At 43.6% G+C, this 23,404-nt stretch overlaps 1 protein-coding gene across 6 annotated transcripts in view; it reads right to left on the bottom strand.

Annotated features, from left to right (window-relative positions):
• Window positions 1–5,084: 5,084 nt before the first annotated feature.
• Window positions 5,085–23,404, bottom strand: part of sypl2a (synaptophysin-like 2a) — a 31,287-nt gene continuing 12,967 nt past the window's right edge. For 5 of the 6 annotated variants that reach the window (XM_085405440.1, XM_085405437.1, XM_085405439.1 and 2 more), the window contains 3 exons: window positions 12,305–12,503; window positions 11,870–12,040; window positions 5,085–9,353 (listed from right to left, as the gene is read on the bottom strand). In XM_085405440.1, coding sequence (XP_085261566.1) covers window positions 9,228–9,353; window positions 11,870–12,040; window positions 12,305–12,503 — 496 coding nt within the window. In that variant the 3' untranslated portion in view covers window positions 5,085–9,227. The remainder of the gene's footprint in view (window positions 9,354–11,869; window positions 12,041–12,304; window positions 12,504–23,404) is intronic. The other variant, XR_014911664.1, reaches the window with a different exon arrangement.

Here is a 23,404-nt window from a genome sequence, read left to right as displayed (position 1 = left end):
CACGCTGATCTTTCCTATTGGAAGTCAAACTGTGTAGTCAGGTGAGCGCAGTAGTCCACTCCAGCGTTGTCCATTGGAGACAGCGAGCCAAGGTAAAGCCACACCTTGCAGCTGATGTCTGTGAACGTGTTATTCATGTGTCCATTACTTGCAGACTGGACTGCTGCAGTTCTCTGTACTTTGGTTTGGACCAGGCCTCTCTTCATGATCTCCAGTTGGTCCAAATGCAGCTGCTCGCCTGCTGACGGGCACTAAGGAGCCTGTAACCCCAGCGCTGGCCTCCCTGTTCCTGTCTAATTTAACATCCTACTTTTTGGTTCTAAATCAGTTAACAGCGAGCTTCTACCTGTCTGAGTTGTGTATTTATGCTCCAGAAACAACTATAAGCTAACGTTAACGAATCCACAGACTAAAGTGTGGTGGTGACCAATGTTCCCTCTAATGTTTCATGTGTCTGAACACACAAACTCCCTGAGCGGCCCTTGGACCAGGGTGAGCGACAGCAGACGTGGTCACTGTGGTCACGCCAGCATCCAAGTTACATGTTTATTAAAATAACAAATTACAGCATTTACATTTATGTTAGACTACTTTTAATTAACTGCTTTATCCCACTTACAATGAAAACAAAAATCTTGTTCATGACCTGTGCAGCATGTTAACACTGTTGGAAGGAAAAATAACTTCAACTGCAATTTTGAAAACACAACTTTGTTTTTTTTTTTGTTATAAAGCTCTGACTATATTATGAGTCTGACTCTGTGGGAGAGGGTCTGTAACTCTGTCTGCAAATACAGGATATAAAGACCAATGTTGGGCAATTAATTATATAGTTACTTCTTCAAAAAAGTAACTGAGTTTTGCAAACAACAAAGTTCTGTCTGTCCTGCTCACATCTCCAGTGGTCGTACCAGGGGCGATTTTAGCCCATTTTTGGGGGTGCTTCAGTGATTCCCCAAAATGAATCAAAGCACCCCCAAAGATTTCTTACTTCTTTTTTTCTTTTTTTTTTCTTTTTTCTTTTTTTACAATATTTGCTGTTTGTGTGACACACTACTAAAAATATAAAAAGCATACAGTGCTGTACTTGTTTGAGACGTAACACTTTAACAACAAAAGTATAGATAACCCCCCTCCCTTCCAAAATGGTTTGTTCCAGCTCTCCCCTGCTCTGGCTCTAGCGCTCTGTCTGCCAGAGCGATGGTGGCTGAGACGCAGCGAGCGGAGGTGGAAGTGCCTGGCTTAAAAGAGTTAGGTAGGAGTCAGGCCTTGTTTATTTTTATTTATTTTATTTTATTTGTCACTGAATGATTGATTTATTTTGAACATGACTAAAATAACAACAAAATACACTTTAAACAACAGTGAGACAAAGAAAGGGTTGGTACAAACAGACTTAAAGGTAAACTCATTTGATCCTACCTCAACATACAACATACATGTATAATTACATACAATTCTATAAGTCTACAAACAGATGTCACGCATAAAAATCCTAATGATGAAGCTAAATATTGGGTTTAATTGTGCCTGTCTGTAGAACAAATGAAATGTTTTGAATAAAAAAGGGTCCACGCATATCTCAAATCAGGCACCAAAGTATGTATCTCATTTACAGTGACAGAGTTTTCCCTTCCTTCCTCTCCTTTTACATAAAGTATAATTACCATTATATAAGCAATCATATATCTGTGTCTATACATACATATACCTAAATAAGTATATACAAAGGAGGGGGAGAAAAAAACAAACAACCCCCCCCACCTGCCCAGACCAATGTGTAAAATCTTGGAGCAGATATGGTGCCACAAAAAGTGCCATTACTGGGTCTGTGGGAGCTGTTTTTTAAAAACATCAGACAAAGTTTTACATATTTTAGACCAGCAGGTGGCGATATTAGGACATGTCCAAAACATGTGACAACGAGGCAGAATTCTGGCCACATCGATCACAGCTTGAGTCCGCCCCTGGAAACATCTGTCGTAGGATCCAAAACGAAATTAAAATCGCCGCCAAGCATCAGTTTATGGGTGTCCATATTAGGTAAAGAGGATATAAATGATTTAATAAAACCTGCATCATCAACATTAGGGCATAAATATTTGCTAGTGTAACCTGATTGTTATAAAGTTTCCCTGTAACTATGATATAACGTCCACGAGGGTCTGATAGTACGTTTGACGCTACCTTTTTTGATACTAATGGCTGCACCTCTATTCTTAGCTGTGAATGAAACAGCTGCGCTCCATCCTCCACGTAGCTTCTGATGATCCTGTTTCTCAAACGGCTTTCCTGCAAGTATCCTATATCTGTCCCCAGCTTTTTAAGGTGTGCCAGAATGTTGCCCCGCTAACAGCACCATTGAGTCCTTTACAATGCCATGACACAAAATTTACTAGGTTTTAATAATTATCAATAACCATTATTTAACTTGTAAATAAAGATTTGCAACCCAATTAAACCCTTTTCCCCTCCTTTTGAATAAAATGGCCTCCAAACAAAATACAAACAAACCCAAACAGAACACTGAAACAGTCGCTGCCCCTCTCTGCTCCTCCCTGCACAGAGAGGGCTCCATACAACCAAAGTATTTAAGTCTCAGCTCAGAGACACGAACATCTGACTTACCACTAAGCTCCCAAAGATTTATATTATTCATATCCAGTTTCATTTTGATAAAGTTTGATAAAGCACACTCACAGTAATAATAATATCAATAATAATAAAATTAATAAAGGGAAAGAAAGTAGTTCAGGCTCTGCCATTGACCTTAACCCTTGTTATGATGGTTTACATACAAGGAGAGATTACATTGGTAAGAGAATAAACATCATCTTGTAACTTAAATCACCTTAATATTAATCCATTTAAATATTAGCTATGAATTTACCTGCGGACACATAATTCATTCTCCTTCTATAATCTTATTCATTCTCTCAAAACAGAACAAAGAAAGGAAGAAGATGTAAGAATATCCTGAGCAGCATAATAACATATTTGACCTGAATAAGAGTTTACCACCTCAGTCAGTGAGCGTGACCGTCCGGTAACGTCTTTCTCGATCAGCTGCCAGCGCCTCCTATCCAGTTTCACCTTCCGATGTGATCAGCTTGTTGGACGGGATACATTTCTCGTGTCTCTGGAGCCGTTTGCTGTAACCACCTGGCTGGATAATACAGCTGTGTTGGATGCCAGCGCTGCGGAGTTTCTGCTTCAGTTGATTGAAGGTTGCTCGCATCCGCCCAGCCTCAGGACTTGTGTCGGGGAAAATATAAACTGGAGACCCGTCGAAGTGTAAGTTTCCTTTATTACGAGACAGTCTCAGGATCTTCTCCTTGTCTGTGAAGTAGTGCAATCGGATAATATCGGGCCTCGGTCGTTCCCCGCTGCGTGGTTTGGGGATAAGGCTTCTTCTCGATCAATAACAACAGGGCGGTCAAAGTTATCTACTCCAGAAACTTTGCGCAAAATCGGTGACGTTATTCGCTTCTGCGCCTTCTGCAACACCAACTATTCTGATATTCTGTCTGCGACTTCCATCCTCTCAGGCCATGTGTCTCTTTAGCTGAAAAACGTGACACCAGGTAACCTGCAGTGTGGGAAACGTGTTTCCCGACGATGTTTGCTGCCCTACAATCCGCCCTGCTCTGCAGTGAAATCAGCACCGTCCTGTTGCTCCCATTGAAGTGTATACAGCCTGTTTAAACTCTAAAACTTAACACTGTCGCAGCCTGCTGTTGTTACCACTGTCCTGTTTGGAATGGGTACTGACTGACTGGATGCCCATTAACCTTATAACTGTTGTGTGTGTGTGTGTGTACAGATAGACAGCCAGGTGCATATAAGGAAGGTTTTTCAAAAAAAGGAGCCACATTCAGGTGAAAGTGTAAAATCAAATGACCTGTGAATCAGGAATAATGTTGGATCAGTGTTTCAATATTTATGTCCTTTATTAGATGTTCGTGTGGTTTGGTTATTTGCCTTTTGCTTGAAAGTACACTGAGAGGACTTTTCATTAGTGATCTTAATAGTAGTTTTTTCATATTAATGTAATTTTTCATCTAATTGAATCTATTTGTGTATGATTGTCAGTCCAAAGAGGGAACGTGAGGAAGAAGCAGGTAAGCAAACAGACAGGGAGCAGTGACAGGCAGAAACTGTGAACCTGACAAAGAGGAAAACCTGATTTTATTCACAGTCTGGAAGTTGTGTCCTCCCTGTATTAAAGCTGCTAAACAGAATCTGCTAAACAAACTGGGCTGAAACACTTTGAGCCTCTTTAACAACATCCCAACATAACATTATCATTGATCGGGGAGATTAAAATTAATGATATATTTTTATGTGGTTCAGCCACAGCTCTGCTAAAACCTCAGCCAGTAACAGGTCGGCCAACCTTTGGACCGTCCAGTTGTCTGTATGACTGCTGCAGTACATGCATCACATTTGAAACACTATCAGTGCCAAAGACAGTCCTGGTGGAGTGAGCAGCTGTAAAGAGAAGCAGATGCTCTGTTTCTAAAAGTGTTTTAAGCTTGTTTCAAAGATTCTGTACAGCAGCTTTAAATGTTTTCCAAAAGCACACACACACTTCTCAGTGTTTCTCACACTTGTTACAGTGTGGACCACCTGATAAAAGGTCAAGCTGTCCCAAGCACCACCATGAAAGCATGAAACTCATAAATCTTACAACACAAAATTAGCATCTGCAGTAAAGATGTTTTCATACATGCTACCACAGGCAGAGTTGGCTCCATTTTTTAAATGAATATTTTGTAATAATTTATTCTGTTTTTGGAGTATTTTTATGTGTCTGTATTATATTAAACACACATTAAAAGTGAATCTCTGTCCAAAAAATACAGTCAGTTTACTTCTTACTCACTGTGAGCATCATTCATTATTCTCCCAGTAATGAAGGTTAGCATATGTATTTATTTATTCCAATCCATTCTTCTTTGGCAGCATTTAAATAACCTTGATCAGATTTGATGGTTTTGTTACAGACTTTTCAAAAAAGTCACAAATGTACAAAGCAGTGATGTCATGTTTTGTGACGAGGACCCAGGCACAGAGAGACTTGATGAATTTAAGAATCTTATGATTTAATAAAGAAATTTGCAGACTTGCACAGAGATGGTAAAGTTATGATGACTGATGACGGAGATGAAGACAGCAGACGATGAGGACAGGGAGGAGCAGGGGTTTAAATGCACCGAGGAGACAGTCAGAGGGAACTCGGGACAACATTTAAGGACGCAGGGACTGACAGAGACGGGTTTATCTTGGCTGGCTGGGCAGCTCTCTGGGTGCTCAGCACCCCCAAATCTCTGATCCTAGAATCGCCCCTGGGTTGTACACGTTGTCATTAACGTGGCTTCACGCCACATCAGCCGCTTTGCTCGCTACAACACCGGTGTGGGCGCATGAGGACGCTGTCATAGCCTGTCAGCGACGTTGATTGGCTGCGTATATACGAATGTGAATGGCATCATTGGCTGGACTGTGGGATAAGGTGGCATGGTTCTGATCCCATACAGGAGCAGCCAGTCACTGACTCACACTGCAGGACAGAGTTGTTCAAGTATTCACGTTAATTGCAGGTTCGATTTTTGCAGCTTGGAGGGACCATGGTGGTGACAGAGTGGGAGGCCCACACTCTGCTAATATCAGATCTGCACAAACACTCGGACGTTTGAAATCATTACTAACGGCGCGTTTTTATGGCCTGGCTTTTAGCACGCGTTGACGCAAACATTTCGCTTTTAACAGCCTTAGTTGTTGTTTTTATTGACGTTCTATATTTTACTGCATCATTGTTGTGCATTTTATTATAGTGGCCTTTTACATTGACAAGCACGTTGTGCAGCATGGCCTGTTGTGCTGTATAAATACACTTGACCTTGAATGTGTGAGTGGCAGCACGGGTCCATCTGTACTGCAGGTGGTCCGGCTGGCAGCGCAGACGGCTTCTGCTGCGCTCCTGCAACACTCACAGGAGGCTAATAACACAGAGCCGGCAGACTACAACTGTAATAAGATTCTGGACCTTCTAGGGTCTACACTGGAAGTTCAAAGTGGTCTTCAGGGAATGGTATGACTCCTCCTGTGCATCTCCCCCGTTTCTGTCCCTGCCCTTTGTTTCCCCTGTCTCTGTGGTGACCTACTTTACAGAGACAGGATCCTCCTGGGAGCTCAGATTCTCCTGGACACACCTGAATCAATCTGACAATCAGCTGTCTGCCATTTAAGCTGGTCCTGACGTTCAGTTAGTCACCGCTGAGTTGTCTCCCTCCTCCTCCTCAGTGTAAGAAGCCCTGACTGTGGCACTGATGAGACCCTTACACGGCTCCATCCACCGGCTCACTCTGCTGTCAGAGGCGGCTGAGGTTTTTTAACATCTGTCCCACAATAGGGTTTTCTATGAGTCTGCTGTAGCCAGTGTCATCTTCTATGCTGTTGCATGCTGGGACAGCAGGTTAACAGCTGTGCATGAACTGATGCACAAGACCAGTAACGTAGTGGGGACGGAGCTGGACTCTCTTAGGGTGGTGTCTGAGAGGCGGATGTTGTCCAAGATAAAGACAATGCTGGACAACAGCTCTCACCCACTCCATGACGTGCTGGCCAGCACGCTCAGTGGGGGACTGAGATTACCCATGATGCACCACTGAACGAGACAGGAGATCATGCCTGCCGTGGACATGGCTGCACCACTCCTCCACTGAATGCACTGCAAACGCTGATCGTGACACCGCTACCTGCACATCCTCTGCAGAGGAAATAAAGTACAGTTTGATAAGAGGGGCACCTCAGTGCCAGCATACATACTTAGCACTGTAATATGCATGTGTAATATACGGGGATGTTTACTGTTCTTACTGAGACAGCAGGGTTTCCTCTGGGATTAGTAAAGAGTGGAGCTTCTGCAGCAGCACAGGCTGCTTGGAGGATCTTTTAATAGAACTTACAGGTGGCGTCAACACCTGAAATACAAACGTGGACACGAACAGACGACATCATGAAGCACCAGGAAGCCCTGAACTGAAGCACAGACCAGAGGAAGAGCAAAGATGTGCTAAAATGTGAGTAACCAAAGCAGGCAGAAGTACCTCCGCTTATATCCACCTGCTGACAAACACTACGAGCTCTGAGCCAACTGGAGGCCACAAAAAAGCTTTTTGTTTGTGAAAGAATCATTTGAAAGACAGGATGTTTCTAACCTTAGACACACTGCAAAAATGGAACAAAGCAGTGCTATACAGTGCTTTCATATGCACACTGTTACAGGCTAGCGCTGGTCGTTGCACACTGCGCCTAGGCCTGGTTTTTCCAGACGAGCAGGGCACGTGATCAGTGATGTCCCGGCTCCATTTGGTGCATCGCTGCTTCTGTGCCTGATTCAGTGGTCTAAGGAAGTGAATCATGGGTCAGATCTTTGGTGAACCAGTCTGTGACATACTGGGAGTCATGGAAGCAGCGAGGATGTACTGCCTGCTCCTAAATCAAAAACAAATACACTAATGTGTTATTGCTTCAGCAGTGCATGAGCAACTCTAGCCCTGGAGTTTCATTATAACACGAGTTATAATGCACCTGCACATAAGCACAGGGAGGCAGGGCCTCACAGCACAGGCACACTCCCAACCTATTAAAAGAGTGTGTGCTTCATTATTCTAGGTTTTATTCATTATGTTTACAAATGGCCAGAAGCAGAGAGCATGTTTATTGATCAAACAGACACAAAGAGCAGCTGAGGGAGAAATGCTGTCACACGGTACAGAGAAGCTGCCAGTTCAGCTCTGAGCTGATGAAGGAGCTTGTTTCAAGCTTCACATGGTGCCAAACAGGACTGTGCTGAGGAATCAGCCTTTTCACATGACAGCTCGATTGGACCAGAGTGAGCATCTGACAGGTACCATGTTTCTCCAACAACCTCCGTTTGATCTGAAGTTAGAGTCCATCCAGGTCTACCTGACTCACCGATACACAAAGCTGAATATCATCTGCACAGGAATGAAACCGCACGCTACGCCTTCGAACGCTCAGCACTGTTCCAGCTCGACTCCACCACCCACCAGTGTGTGTGGACTTCATGTTCTCACTGTGTTTGTGTGGGTTATTACCAGGTACTCCGCCTTCCCTCCACAGTCAGGTGGAGTTAGGCTGTCTCTGTGTGTTAACCCTGCATCATATTTGCAATCAGTCCATGGGCCTCTCGCCCTGTGGTAGCTCAGAGGCTCCACCCTCCACGACCCCGATAAGAAGAAGAAGAAGAGGAAGAATGAATGGATGTCTCTGAGTGAGCTGATGCTGCCACAGGAGAAAGGAACTGGTCCCAGCAGTGCAGCTCAGCGTGTGACTCCCATCGTCAGGAATAAATGAAACTGCCGCACTTAATTCATGCTGTAATCGCTCTAATAGGATATTATGGTGGACAGCATGGAACGCTGCACTGAGGTCGAGCAGGACAAGCACAGAGATGAGTCCACTGTCCGAGAAGATCGTCTGTAACCTTCACTGAAGCCGTTTCTGTGCTGAGCTCTGAAACCTGACTGAAACTCTTCAATAAGCAGAGGATCTGTTAGCTGTTTACTCTCTCCACACTGTTTGATATGAGAGGATGTTTGAATGAAATCAGTTCATTCGATGTGTGTGCCAGTGTTGCACTAATACGAGCTCACCCCAGTGATACGAATGAAGGAGACAGAACATATTTCAGTCACGGCTTTTTCTCCTTTGGCATCAACACAAATTCAGCATCAACAACACAAACAGTAATCAGTGCGCTGTAATTACACTGCTGCTGCACAGTGAGAAATCAGAGCCAAACATAAATAATGTTACTAGTGTTACATGGAGACATTTAAAGTACAGTGTAGTGTAATAGTACTGCAATGAGACAAACACAGTGTCCTGAAAAGCTCCTGGAGTCAGTGTGTAACCAGCCTGCAGTGATGCAAGGCTTCACAAACACAGCAGACTGTAGTGTGACTGTTTCAGGCAGCATGCAACAGGAGCTGCAGTGCTGAATCTCCAGAACAAATGTTGAGGGGCCCTGCTGGGAGCTGCCACCTGTGGATGTGAGCTGAGGGTCCTGACACGCTAAAGCTGGAGGGGGCTGCTACAGACCAGTGTTTCACTGGGGGGATTTCTCTACATCAGTGTGGGACATCAAGCTTTTCTTTAAGGGTGCGTGGCTGTGCTGGGGAACCCTAACTACATGATTAGGGTCCCGGGGCTCCGCCTTCCTGCATGGTGGTGGGGGGGGCAGGAACCTTGTGGAACGGAGTCTCCTTGTAAATGAACCAGCAGTTACCTGCCCACAGGATCAGGTTCAGAAAGCCAAAAATCTGCAGAAACACATGAAAACACAAGTGATGACATTAAAATGTAAAACATGAGAAAAAGAAGACAGAAAAACATTTCTGCCACATTTCAAAAGAGCCGTGAGCTAAACTGTTACCTTAAATCAAAGATGACTGAGCTGGCCTCAGTAACTACAGCTTCAACACACTCATTCACACAATATTTAAAGAGAACGTGTCGTTGTTTGGAGTTAACTTCTGCTGCAGCCTAGTCCTACGCAGAGGTCCAACTGTACTTAAATGGTTTTAAACATAACACATGAAATACTTCTTTACAAGTGAAAAAGTCCAAAGCAGCTTGTTTGAAGACGTTTCTATCAGCAAAGCCAGCTGAACCTTTATATTGATATAGTAAACTGGTGCAGGGGAACACAAGCGGTTTCAGTTTTACTGATAGTGAACAGACTGAAGCTGACTTTACATTTAAACCTGAACAGCTGTGATCAGCTGACCCTGCTGCTGCTGCTCTGAGGTTTACTGATCTTACACAACTTCATTCAAACAAAGATGCAAACACGCTTCAGGAGTTCTCCTGGTTGGCTGAGCTAACAGCACAGCAGCTGATATGCAGCTGGATCATGAGCATCATGTCTCCATATTCTGTGCTACCCTTTATGTAACCCAACTATAGCAGCACAGCGTTACTGTGGTCAGCTTTATATCCCACAAAGTATTTCAATAACAGAAAGGCTGCTGGATGTTTCCCACTATGAAAGAAACAAGTCCATATAGAGATGTGACCTTTAGCAGGTGCATGGTTCCTGTTCTCAGCTATCACATTCACCTCGGCATCAAACGTCGCTTCGTTAGTTCAGTCACAAGCTGCCATGCTTTCCCACCCGCTGATGACATCAGCCTTTTACAGCTGGGGGCCAAACAAACAAACAAACATACATGAGGATTTTCCCGGTGTAGGACTGAGACACAACCTCTCTTCTTCCTGTTCTGTCCCATCTGTCTGAGCTTTTCCATCTCTGAGTGAACTTCACACAGTTTGTGCGTTTGCTGTTAATTGTTGAACATATTAAAGTTGATATGACCGGCCACGTAAAAACAAGTTGCTGCCTTTACACGCTCTCACCTTCTGCAGGGCTCGATGAAGCACCACAAACACCACTTATGAACCTTTGCATTCATTTGAAAAACAACAACCATGGACCCAGTTTGACCAGATTCCTCTCGCTGTACATGATTACACCACTGGGACTGCCTGTGTGTTACTGCTTAGGCTCACTGGGAAACTGGTGAACACTCCCTGTTCCACAAGCTCTTACAGTTGATATGTACGGTGGCCCCTAGAGACAAAACACGTGCAAACTCCAAAACACAACGGAAGTGCTCCAGGACGCTAGGGGCAGTGTTGAGCTTTTGTTACCTAGTAACTACACAAGCCAGGAAGTACCAATGACCAGATTTGGGCTGTATCCCAATTCAGGGTTTGCAGCCTTAAAGGCCACATTTTAAGGTCGATTACATCACAGCAACATGGCGAAGGGTGTCCCAATTCAAAGGCTGCTCGAAATGCGGCCCTCAAATGCATCCTTCATTTCCCTGAATTTTAAGGATGGGTCGGTGTAGACTTCATGGCCCAACATACAGTGGGGCAAAAAAGTATTTAGTCAGCCACCGATTGTGCAAGTTCCCCCACTTAAAATGATGACAGAGGTCAGTAATTTGCACCAGAGGTACACTTCAACTCTCCAGGAAAGCTCTCCAGCGAGTAGTGCGGTGCTCTGAACGGATAATTGGAGGTGAGCTTCCCTCCCTCCAAGACATCTACAGGAAGCGGTGCCTGAGGAAAGCGGGGAGGATCATCAAGGACTCCAGTCACCCCAGCATAAACTGTTCAGACTGCTTCCATCAGGAAGGAGGTTCTGCAGCATCCGGTCCCGTACCAGCAGACTGAGAGACAGCTTCTTCCACCAGGCCATCAGACTGCTGAACACGTCATAGACACCTCAGCTTCACTACTGGAACTTTAACATTATGCACTCCACACTGTACAGTAACGCCACTGTTTTGCACATATTCAACTCTGTATATTTTTTTATTATTATTATTATTATTATTATTATTATTATTATTATTATTATTATTATTATTATTTTATTTTTTTACTATTTAATTTGTAAAAATGTGTATACACACACACACACACACACACACACACACACACACACACACACACAGGAAAATATTTAGTATACACATCCAGAAATGCATATACTATTATATATTGTACATATATTTATTAGGTTCAGGTTGGCCATTCTTGTATTTTGCTCGTTTGTGTTGTTGTGTTTGCACATCTCTGTTGCTTGTGAAGCTCGCACACAAGAATTTCACTCGCATGTGCTGTACCAATGTACCTGCACATGTGATGTGACAATAAAAGTGATTTGATTTGATTTGATTTACAAGAACATGCTTTTTACATGTTTGCCGTAAACGTAGCCCTATCACTGATATCATCGATGTAAGCCTTTGTAAGCAACACTTACCACAGAGGCGTTGAGCCTGCCCATGGAAGGAAACTCTCCTGCTTTACAGCTGGTACACAACTGCACCAGGCGGTTGGGGTCAGTGGCATATTTAACGTCGGTCAGGCCTTTGCCCCAGGCCGAGGAGGACACGAGCCAGAGGAAGGCAAAGGCAGCGGTCAGCAGCAGGTCCTATCAAACACAAATGCTCACCAATGTATGCATGTATAGTTTTCAATGACACACTGATGTGGAGTTACATTTGCAGATTATAGGATGTGAACATTTTTACTTAAGCAGCATAGAGGAGGACAAAGCTTTCTCCGATGCTTACACCCATCAGCCATTAAACCCACTCCAAGATGAAGCCAGTAACACTGGTCGTCTTGTTACCATGCAGTAAACCTTCCGTCTGTAGCACCCACATGCTCACTGCTCTACAAAACGTGTACTCACTATGACGGGACCACGGCTGGTCTGCAGGTAGACGCTCCGGTAGCCCAGGTAGACTATGAGTGTGGCGGTGCAATAAAGGAAGGCAAACACACCAACACACACAAAGAACTGTGCTGAAGAGGAGAAGTCGCCCTGCAGATAGGTCTCAGTGCACGAGCCGTTACATGATGGTGGTAGACAATACGGTTTCATTGCCAACCTGAGGAAATTAGAGAGAAAGAAGGCACATTCACCCGCTGCTCCCAACACATCTGGTTTTATTATTTGACTTCAGAGAACACAGCTGCTCACCTGAGTTACTCTTCTATCCAAGGAATGCAAGAGGAAAGAAAGGATTCATCAAAAGAGACTCCGAGTAAGCCTTCAGCTCCACTCCATTACACAGTTTACAGGGACTGGAGTATGGAAACTGACAGCTTTCTTACAAGAAATTTGTCATCTGTGCAACATCTGTAAGTGTGGCCCCCTTGTTCTTTTTAAATGAGGAAACAAATGGAAACTCTCCTGATGTGATATGCTACATTGTGCCAATAGTCCTCCACTGTGTCTGCTTGGGATGAACAGGCTAAGAAATGAAAGCTCTTTATTGAAATGAATAATTAAACAGCATAGAGAATGCAGCATGTTTAGGTGGAAGCTAGTGAGCCAACTTCCTGCTAACTTCTAACTCTGTTAAATGTAATAAATCCTGTTTCCATGGATGTTAAACTTCATAGTTACACCTGGTAAAGCAGCAGCGCTGATCATTTTATTACAGATGGAAGAATTTAGACAGTTTTTTTTAAATAAATTTTATTTTCAGTCACAGCAGCATGTTAACAACAAAACATTGAACATACAGTAGTTTGCTGTTCAGTATTTACAATACCCCAAAAGATAACAGAAATAGAGAAGGAAAAAACAAACAAACCAAAGAAACCCCTACAAAACAACAAAAAACAAACAACAACAAACAAATAGAAAAATAAAATGTATAAGGGACATTCAGTGTACAGTTAACTATGATAGTGATATAGAGATATGGCATCCGGTCATGATAAGGTGGTCATTTTAAATGTTTCCATGTACATCAGGAATGGCTGCCATGCCTTAAGAAATTTGGTGGTTGAACCTGCCAATGTATATCTCATCTTTTCTAAATGTAAAAACCTCATGAGCTCCGCAAGCCACTGTTCATGTGTGGGAGGAGCTTCCTGCTTCCATCTTAAAAGTATAAGGCGCCTTGCGATAAGTGAAGCAAAGGCAATAGAATTCGAAGTGATGTCTTGAGGTATCACCCCAAAGATAGCCGTTAGAGCAGAAGGATCATATTTAACGTTATACATCTCTGACAGAGTGTTAAATATAGACACCCAATAATTATGAAGATTGGGGCATGTCCAAAAGGTATGAAGGAGCGAACCTGTTTCTGCTTTACATCTGTTACACAGAGGGTCAGCTCCTGGATAGAACTTGGCTAACTTTTCCTTGGAGATATGTAATCGGTGTAGGACCTTGAATTGAAGGAGCCCATGCCTGGCACATATCGAAGAGTGTACCCTCTGGAGAAAAGATTGCCAGAGCTCATCTGTTATAGTCATCCCAAGGTCTTTCTCCCACTGTGCTTTAAGGATGGAGAGAGAAGGAGATTGAAGATCTAATAGTATAGCATAGATTTCTTTAATCGCCCCTCTCTTATGAACGTTTATATTAATAATTTTATCCAAAGAAGTTTCCTCAGGTAGTTCTGGAAATGAAGGAAATCTACTCTTTACAAAGTGACGAATTTGTAAATAGCGGAAAAAATGTTGCCGAGGAACATTAAACTGCTTCAGGAGCTGCGTGAATGAGGCAAAAATCCCATCTACAAAAAGGTCTTTGATATTTCTAAGGCCATTACTTTCCCATATTTTAAAGGCAGAGTCCATCATGGAGGGTGGGAACATATGGTTTGAGCAGATAGGTGCTTTAATTGACATTAAGTGTAACCCCAACCTTTTCCTACATTGCACCCAGATTCTGAGCGAGTCATACAACAAAGGGTTACGTTTATAGGTGTATAGTTCTAATGGGAGAGCTGAACTCAACAAAGCTGATAGGCAAATTTTGCCACAATTGGATGACTCAATTTGGAGCCAAGCTGGAGTCTCTGTAGTAACATTACTCATCCAGTACAGCATATTACGAATATTTGCTGCCCAATAATAAGACTGAAAGTTTGGCAAGGCTAATCCACCCATTGGCCTAGTCCTCTGCATGAAATCTTTACGAATTCGTGGACTTTTGCCATTCCAAATAAATGCAGAGATATGCTTATTCAGTGTTATAAAATACTTATTGGGTAAGTAGCATGGGATACATTGAAATAAATAAAGGAACTTGGGTAGTATGTTCATTTTGATAGAATTGATGCGGCCAATTAATGACAGTGGTAAATTGTTCCATCTCTGAAGATCTGTCTCAGTATTTTTAAGCAGCGCGACAAAGTTTCTTTCATAAAGATCTTTGTATGAGTGGGTAACCTTAACCCCCAGATAGGTCACATACCCTGATTTAACATTAAATTGAAAATCTGAAAATGAAATCTTTCTGGCTATAGAGTTGACACAGAGAAGTTCACTTTTATGCAGGTTCAACTTGTAACCTGAAATATTACCAAAACATTCAAAAATGGCAAGAGCACGGGGAAGAGAGCATAAAGGCTCTGACATATACAGCAGGAGGTCGTCAGCATATAAGGATATTTTGTGCTCCTGGTCACGTCTGAAGATGCCCTTAATGCAACTGTCAGCTCGCAGTTTAATCGCCAGTGGTTCAATTGATAATGCAAAAAGAAGAGGGGATAGGGGACAACCTTGTCTCGTACCACGGAGAAGTGGGAAATAAGAAGAGAATAACGAATTTGTTCTAACACGTGACATAGGTGAGGAGTAAAGTAACTGAATCCATGAAATGAAATTAGGGCCAAATCCAAATTTATGTAGAGTATAAAACAGATAATCCCACTCCACCCGGTCAAATGCCTTCTCAGCATCGAGTAATAAGGCAATTTCAGGGGTTGTAGTTGACTTGGTGTGTAATATGTTTAAAAACCTGCGCAGGTTGAAAAAACCATGCCTACCCTTCACGAAACCTGTCTGATCTGGAGAGATTAACAATGGTAGGTATTGCTCTAGCCTGAGAGCAAGTGTTTTTGACAGTATTTTTAAATCTACATTTAAGAGTGATATAGGACGATATGATGAACACTCTAATGGATCCTTATTTGGCTTCAATAGGAGTGAGATGGTCGCTTGTCGAAGCGTTAGGGGAAGACATTTTGAAACCAATGACTCAATGAGCATGTCTCGTAATAAAGGTGATAAACTTTAAAGGTCTTGAAAAATTCAACCGGATACCCATCCGGACCCGGGGGTTTGCCATTCTGCATTGAGCTAATCGCCAATTTAATTTCTTCCACTGTAATTTGCTCCTCCAATTGGCCTCTGAATGCCGAGGTTAAAGTCGGAACTGTCATTCCATCAAAAAAAGCCTCAAACAGTCCAGGCGTGTTTAAAGATTCAGAATCATAGAGACTGGAATAGAATATTTTGAAACTCTCTTTTTTTTTTTGTGGTGTAGTGGTGACATGTCCAGATTTAGTCCTAATTTTAGGGATTATACGAGTTGCTTCTGATTTACGAAGCTGATGTGCTAAAATTTTAGATGCTTTTTCTCCGTGTTCATACCATCTTCCTCTAGATTTAAGAATCATAGACTGACTGCTGGGTTGAGATTAAATTAAATTCAGTTTGTAACGTTAGTCTTTGTTTATACAAATCTGGAGAGGGGGTTGTAGAGTGTTGCTCATCCAACTGCGAAATAAGGTGTATCAATTCAGAAAGACGTTTCTGTTTCTGTTTTCTAGTACAGTGGGGCAAAAAAGTATTTAGTCAGCCACCGATTGTGCAAGTTCCCCCACTTAAAATGATGACAGAGGTCAGTAATTTGCACCAGAGGTACACTTCAACTGTGAGAGACAGAATGTGAAAAAAAAAAATCCATGAATTCACATGGTAGGATTTGTAAAGAATTTATTCGTAAATCAAGGTGGAAAATAAGTATTTGGTCACCTCAAACATGGAAAATCTCTGGCTCTCACAGACCTGTAACGTCTTCTGTAAGAAGCTTTTCTGTCCCCCACTCGTTACCTGTATGAATGGCACCTGTTTGAACTCATCATCTGTATAAAAGACACCTGTCCACAGCCTCAAACAGTCAGACTCCAAACTCCGCCATGGCCAAGACCAAAGAGCTTTCGAAGGACACCAGGAAAAGTATTGTAGACCTGCACCAGACTGGGAAGAGTGAATCTACAATAGGCAAGCAGCTTGGTGTGAAAAAATCAACTGTGGGAGCAATCATCAGAAAATGGAAGACATACAAAACCACTGATAATCTCCCTCGATCTGGGGCTCCACGCAAGATCTCATCCCGTGGGGTCAAAATGATCATGAGAACGGTGAGCAAAGATCCCAGAACCACACGGGGGGACCTGGTGAATGACCTGCAGAGAGCTGGGACCAAAGTAACAAAGGTCACCATCAGTAACACACTACAACGGCAGGGAATCAAATCCCGCAGTGCCAGACGTGTTCCGCTGCTGAAGCCAGTGCATGTCCAGGCCCGTCTGAAGTTTGCCAGAGAGCACATGGATGATACAGCAGAGGATTGGGAGAATGTCATGTGGTCAGATGAAACCAAAGTAGAACTTTTTGGTATAAACTCAACTCGTCGTGTTTGGAGGAAGAAGAATACTGAGTTGCATCCCAAGAACACCATACCTACTGTGAAGCATGGGGGTGGAAACATCATGCTATGGGGCTGTTTTTCTGCCAAGGGGACAGGACGACTGATCCGTGTTAAGGACAGAATGAATGGGGCCATGTATCGTGAGATTTGGAGCCAAAACCTCCTTCCATCAGTGAGAACTTTGAAGATGAAACGAGGCTGGGTCTTCCAACATGACAATGATCCAAAACACACCGCCCGGGCAACAAAGGAGTGGCTCCGTAAGAAGCATTTGAAAGTCCTGGAGTGGCCTAGCCAGTCTCCAGACCTCAACCCCATAGAAAATCTGTGGCGGGAGTTGAAAGTCCGTGTTGCTCGGCGACAGCCCCAAAACATCACTGCTCTCGAGAAGATCTGCATGGAGGAATGGGCCAAAATACCAGCTACTGTGTGTGCAAACCTGGTAAAGACCTATAGTAAACGTTTGACCTCTGTTATTGCCAACAAAGGTTCTGTTACAAAGTATTGAGTTGTATTTTTGTTATTGACCAAATACTTATTTTCCACCCTGATTTACCAATAAATTCTTTACAAATCCTACCATGTGGATTCATGGATTTTTTTTTTCACATTCTGTCTCTCACAGTTGAAGTGTACCTCTGGTGCAAATTACTGACCTCTGTCATCATTTTAGGTGGGGAACTTGCACAATCGGTGGCTGACTAAATACTTTTTTGCCCCACTGTATATGAACAGTATGATATAATATGGCCCCGTAAGAATGCTTTTAAGCTTTCCCAAACCGTACTATAGGCTATACCAGGCGTAATATTGGTTCTTATAAAGATATCAATTTGTTTGGAAAGATATTCCACAAACTCCTTATCTGACAAAGAAAGAGGATTGAGTCTCCAGGAGTACACAAAGGGTTCATCCAGGAAGCCGAGTTCCAAAACAAGTGGACTGTGATCAGATATTACTATGCTATTGTATTTACAAGTCTTGATATTGGGAAGCAATTTTTTGTCAACAAAAAAGTAGTCTATACGAGAATACGTTTGATGCACTGCAGAAAAAAAGGAATATTGTTTAGTGGAGGGGTAGAGGAATCGCCACGCATCAACAGCCCCATAGGTTTGTAAATATGACTGTAACACTAATGAGGATTTAGGGAGTGGAAGTCTTTTATCTGAGGAGCGATCTAGTACTGGATCCATAACAGTATTCATGTCCCCTCCAAGGATCAATTGGTGTGTATTGATCTGTGGAAGGGAATTAAGAAAGTCATTGAAAAAAGTTGAGTCATTCCAATTCGGAGCATATACGTTTGCTAAAATAAGTGAAGTATTAAACAGGGACCCTGTCACAACTACATAGCGAGCATTTGGGTCAGCTATTGTGTGAGAGACTATAAACGGAGTATTCTTATTAATCAAAATTGCTGCACCTTTGGCTTTACCATTGAATTTGGAATGAAAAATTTGTCCAACCCAATTTCGTCTTAATCTGGCATGATCTGTATGCTTAAGGTGTGTTTCTTGAAGAAACGCTACATGTACTTTAAGATAAAGAAGATGAGAGAGCACCTTATTTTGTTTCACTAGGTGGTTCAATCCCTTCACATTCCAACTAATAAAGTTAACATGGCAGCCATTACTCACAGCAGTTGAAGTATCATCAACAGAAGTCATCACCATATAAGTACATGATGAAAAAGGCGGTTCCAAACGCAAATACCAATCCTATCATGGGTGTACACTGAAATGTTGTTGTTAACAATAATCTGAGCAAATAATATACAACAAAAAAGAGAAAAAGTAGATAAGTCCCTCCCACCCACCTCCCCGTGTTCAGTGTTGTCCCCAAACGACGCACACCAATTTCCCACAGCTCCCCTGCTTCTATTAAGAGTCCCAATCACCTTATTCATAACCACAGCCCCACATGAGCAGAAGCATCTGAACTATGAATCACACATGTAGTCCAAAACATATTCAAATTAGAAAGTCACAAAGTCCAACACAATAGAGTAAAATAATTAAGAGAAGGAAAGAGAAAAACTCCCACGTCAAATTTACCCGTAGCCGAAAAACGGACCTGTTTCACTTCTCATCAAAGCTGACCCCGGAGTCCCTTTTAAGTGACAAGTACTGGAATATAGTTAACCTCCCAGGAAACAAGGGCAAACTCACCAACATCTGAGATTTCTAAATGAACATTGAACAAGAAACTAAGCTAAACCAAAGATCGTCCGTTTATTGATTGACAAAAATATAGTCACGATGGTATGAAAGTCCCGGTGGTTCTTATGAAATGTCATTTGGGAGATGACTCAAACTTGGAGTCAATGAAATCTTTCACTGCTTTAGGAGAGTCGAATACCTGTTTCTCCATTAAACGAGATCCAAAGCCGGGCAGGATAAAGAAGACCGTAGCGAACTCCGTCTTTTTTCCGTAGTAGTCCCTTCACCTCGCTGAAAGCAGCCCGGCGTCTGGCCAGGTCGGCGCTGTAGTCAGGAAAGATGAAGATCTGCTTCCCTTGAAACTCCAGCCGGCCTTTCTGTCTGGCGCTGTATCCGCTTCTTCTCCTGGTAGTAATGAATGCGAACAATGAACGGCCGCGGTCGCCCTCCCTCCGTGGGCAGTGCAACCGCCGCCCGGTGAGCTCTGTCCAGGATCGGAGCCTGCTCCAAACCGCCGGGACCACCCAGTACAACGTGCAACAGATCAGCAACAAATTTAGTGGGATTCCCTTGTTCGGCTCCCTCCAGCACTCCTAATATACGCAAGTTGCATCGTCTTCCCCAATTCTCCAAGTCGTCCGTTTTCAGCAGCAACTTCTTGTATTGGTTACTCAGATCTGCGAAACATGTCTCCATAACTTCTAGCCGCTTGTCCAGATTATTCAAGCCTTCCTCGTGTTCGCCCAACTTCTCAGTACATTCGTCAAGAGTGGTTTGGATGGGCGAAATGGCTCGTTTAATTTCGTCCCGTAGGTTGTCATTTTCCTCTTGAATCACTTCTTTGACAATGTCGCGGAAAGCTAGCAGTGTCGCTGGGTCAACGGTAGTTTTGCTAGCGGTCTCTGAGCAGCTAGCCTGCGCTCCTTTAGCAGACTGCTTAAGAGGCATTTCACTTCGAGATAAGGCAAAAAGACGGAAAGAACACCAGCTAAAACAATGCTGACTTTCTTAATAGAGCTTAAGAAATCTCTGAATTGGGCCACAATAGGTGAACCATAAAGTAATTTAACAGATAAATGGGACCTAGTGGTTTGCACGTCTACTCCATAACGCGCCCCCTAGTGGACCCCCCGAATTTAGACAGTTTTAACTCTCAGCATTCGTTTGGCTTTGGGACCTGAAGAGGCGGAGTTTAGGACCCAGATCACTCTGCGAGGCTCCTGACTACGGTAGCCGTAATGCTCCAGCAATCCATCAGGCTGTGCGGCTTCGTAGCTTAGCAAAGTTGCACTTTCTGAGCGCCGTGTAGCACATAAAATCGGTTCGAGGTCAGTGAGCACAACCAGGATTCATACATAAGGCGCACTGACAATTTTTGAGAAGATTAAAGGATTTTAAGTGCGGAAAATATGAAATACAGCGGTTCCTCGTTTATTGCAGGAGTTACGTTCTAAAAAGAACCCGCGATAGGTGAAATCCACGAAGTAGCCAACTTTATTTTTTACAATTATTATAGATGTTTAAAGGCTGTAAAACCCGTCACTGCACACGTTATACTCTTTTCTCAGACAGGCAGGAACATTTTCACACTCTTCTCTCTTGTTTAAACTCTCACAGTTCAAACCTTCGTAGAAGTCCAGTGTTAAAGAATGAAACCAACGGCACCTGCTGGAGCCTTCGACGGTGCGAAACGATTCGTCAACATTGTTGTTTGTTGAGGAGAAAACGTACAAACATACAGTGCAGCACTTCAGAGTCACACTGCTAGGATCGAAGATTTACGTTTGACAAGCTGACCGCATCCTGTCCTGTACAGGAGACACGGCACACGATTGATTGACAATGGTCTACAGCCAATCAGGACGCAGAACACAATAAGCTGTAAAAAAAAACCCCAAAAAACAGCATGCAGGAAAAAAAGGCGAAACAGCGAAAGGTGAACCACGTTATAGCGAGGGAGCGCTGTACAGAAGACAAGAACATATGGTGATAGATATCGTTACGGCACATGCTTCAAATTAGCCCATGGTATGGACTTTAGGCCACATCGCCCTGCCCTACTATAAACCTATAAAAATACAGTTACAAGTTGAAAACGTATGTGCCCTTTCCCGAAGCAGCCCCCAGTGCCTCACTGAAGTCTTTGTTGGCCTGACTCTGACCTGCAGGCCTCATGGTTCACATCCCTGGTTATGATCATCTGAAAATCCCCCACAGAGTTAAAAACACAGGAAAATAATGGTTTCATTCCCTGCTGAATGGGCAGCCTGGGAGGTAACAGAGGCGGAGTCATCTCCAACTCAACGGTGCTGCACCCACTCTGACAGGCTGATGTAAATGACAGAGTGGTCCACCCTACCTGCTGGGACAAAATGGCCCCCAGGCTCTGTTCAAGGTGTCCGTCTGCAGAATGAATGGGAGGGAAGCAGGGCTTCCCCACAGAGGGCCTTCTTTGCCTGTGGCACTGCTCCGTCCACTAGATCAGATCTGGGCCACCCTTTTGGTCAGGTCTGCAAAGTTCAGCACAAACTGGTGGTAGTAACCAGCTAGCCCGAAAGAACCGCGGCACCTTGGGATGCTGGCAGGATATGATGGCTGCCGTTTTATCCATCTGCAGGTGCTCATGCGTGGCCACGTGGCACTGCAGTGGCTGGGGCTCTGAAAAAGTCGAACACACGTGACGAACCAAGCTGTACGGAGCGGAGAAGGACGCTTTTCCCTTCTGGAGACACGGCAATCTGCCAGCAGAAAAACAGTGCAGTGCCCAACCTGGGGCATAGGACACTGATCCTTCATGTACCCTGCAGTAGTCAACACTTCCTTCACTACAAGGACTATGTAGTGAAGGAAGGTGATGTGCGACTCGTCTATTACTTCCATCTTCAGCATTTCAGCCATTTCTTTCTGCACCATCTTTCTTTTGTGTTCAGGGTCATGAACGCACCGTCACAAGGTGCGTAACAAAAGGCTCTATGAGGTGCAGCCACGCAGAGGGGAGAACACAGCTGTGTGAGACGGTCAATGGAGGGAGGGGAGCCTCTCTCCATCCTTTAAGGAGGTTGATGTGATACACCTGTGTGGCTCCTCCCCTGGCTGACAGGGTCACAGCAGTGATCTGTGGCAGTGGACCCACCAGTGGTATGTGCAGAAAGCCCCGTGACAAATAGAGTCACAAACAATATTGCCATGGAAACGCTAGCAATTGTCCACCGGTGCAAGGCCTAAGCCGTCCACTCCCGCCTGGTGGACATCTAGCTGGGTAAGCTGAGCACCACCAGCTGGGCACTGAAGGACAGCAGCAGGCTCAGCGCCCACTGAGTGCCCACTGAGTGCCCACTGAGTGCCCACTGAGTGCCTGGGGTACAGGCTGCAAGGCCAGATACAGATGGGTGGACCAAGTGTTGCATCCTTCACAGAGCTGCTGCATGAAGCAGAGATGACGGAGCAGCCCAGGAGGTAATAACCCAGGGAGTCAACCATGTGCCTGATTACAAATTCAGCAGGTGATCAAACAATTATTTGCCCCATGACGACTCTAACATCTGTTCTTGTGTCACAACAGCATTTCCATTTGTTCCCATTTCATTCTGATCACACTGGTATAGAATCACAGTCCTAATGTTACATGTGCATGTCTGTGTCCAACAGAACTACTAGAATAAAAGTAGCACACACTCTTCTGGCTTCTACATCCTAACTGCAACATGCACTTTATTATTATGTGACTGTGTTATTGAGAGAAGTGATACCTCAAAAGGGTTACGAATGCGTACGATGACCTACAAACATAAACAAAGATATAAACACGATTTATGAATCCAACATTTTTCCTCTTTGAAACACCTTTCTGTGCATACAAGCATGTAAACCTACACAGAGCATCCCTGTCACTTACAGAACCTCCATGCATGTGCACCAATCCCCCTGATATGCACAGACCACATTACATGCACGTCTCCCCTCTGTTATAAAACATACATTTAACAATTAAAAGCATTACACAGTAGAGTATGGAACTTCATATATGGTTTAAATAAACTGCTGCTACAAAAACTGATCAACATTGTGAAGTTTTCAGGATCAGTCAATAACCTCCTAAGACCCAAACTCTTCCACAGCATTTCTCTTTGTGCTGATTGGGACCTGATGAAGGTAAGAGCACAGGATT

This window comes from Rhamphochromis longiceps, linkage group LG5 (genome assembly GCF_057381845.1).
Source record: "Rhamphochromis longiceps isolate RC_006_pf linkage group LG5, R_longiceps_female_GT1.1, whole genome shotgun sequence".
Taxonomy (NCBI): Eukaryota; Metazoa; Chordata; class Actinopteri; order Cichliformes; family Cichlidae; genus Rhamphochromis; species Rhamphochromis longiceps.
The sequence above is the reverse complement of the archived record's forward strand: the minus strand, read 5'-3'. Positions and strand labels throughout refer to the sequence as shown.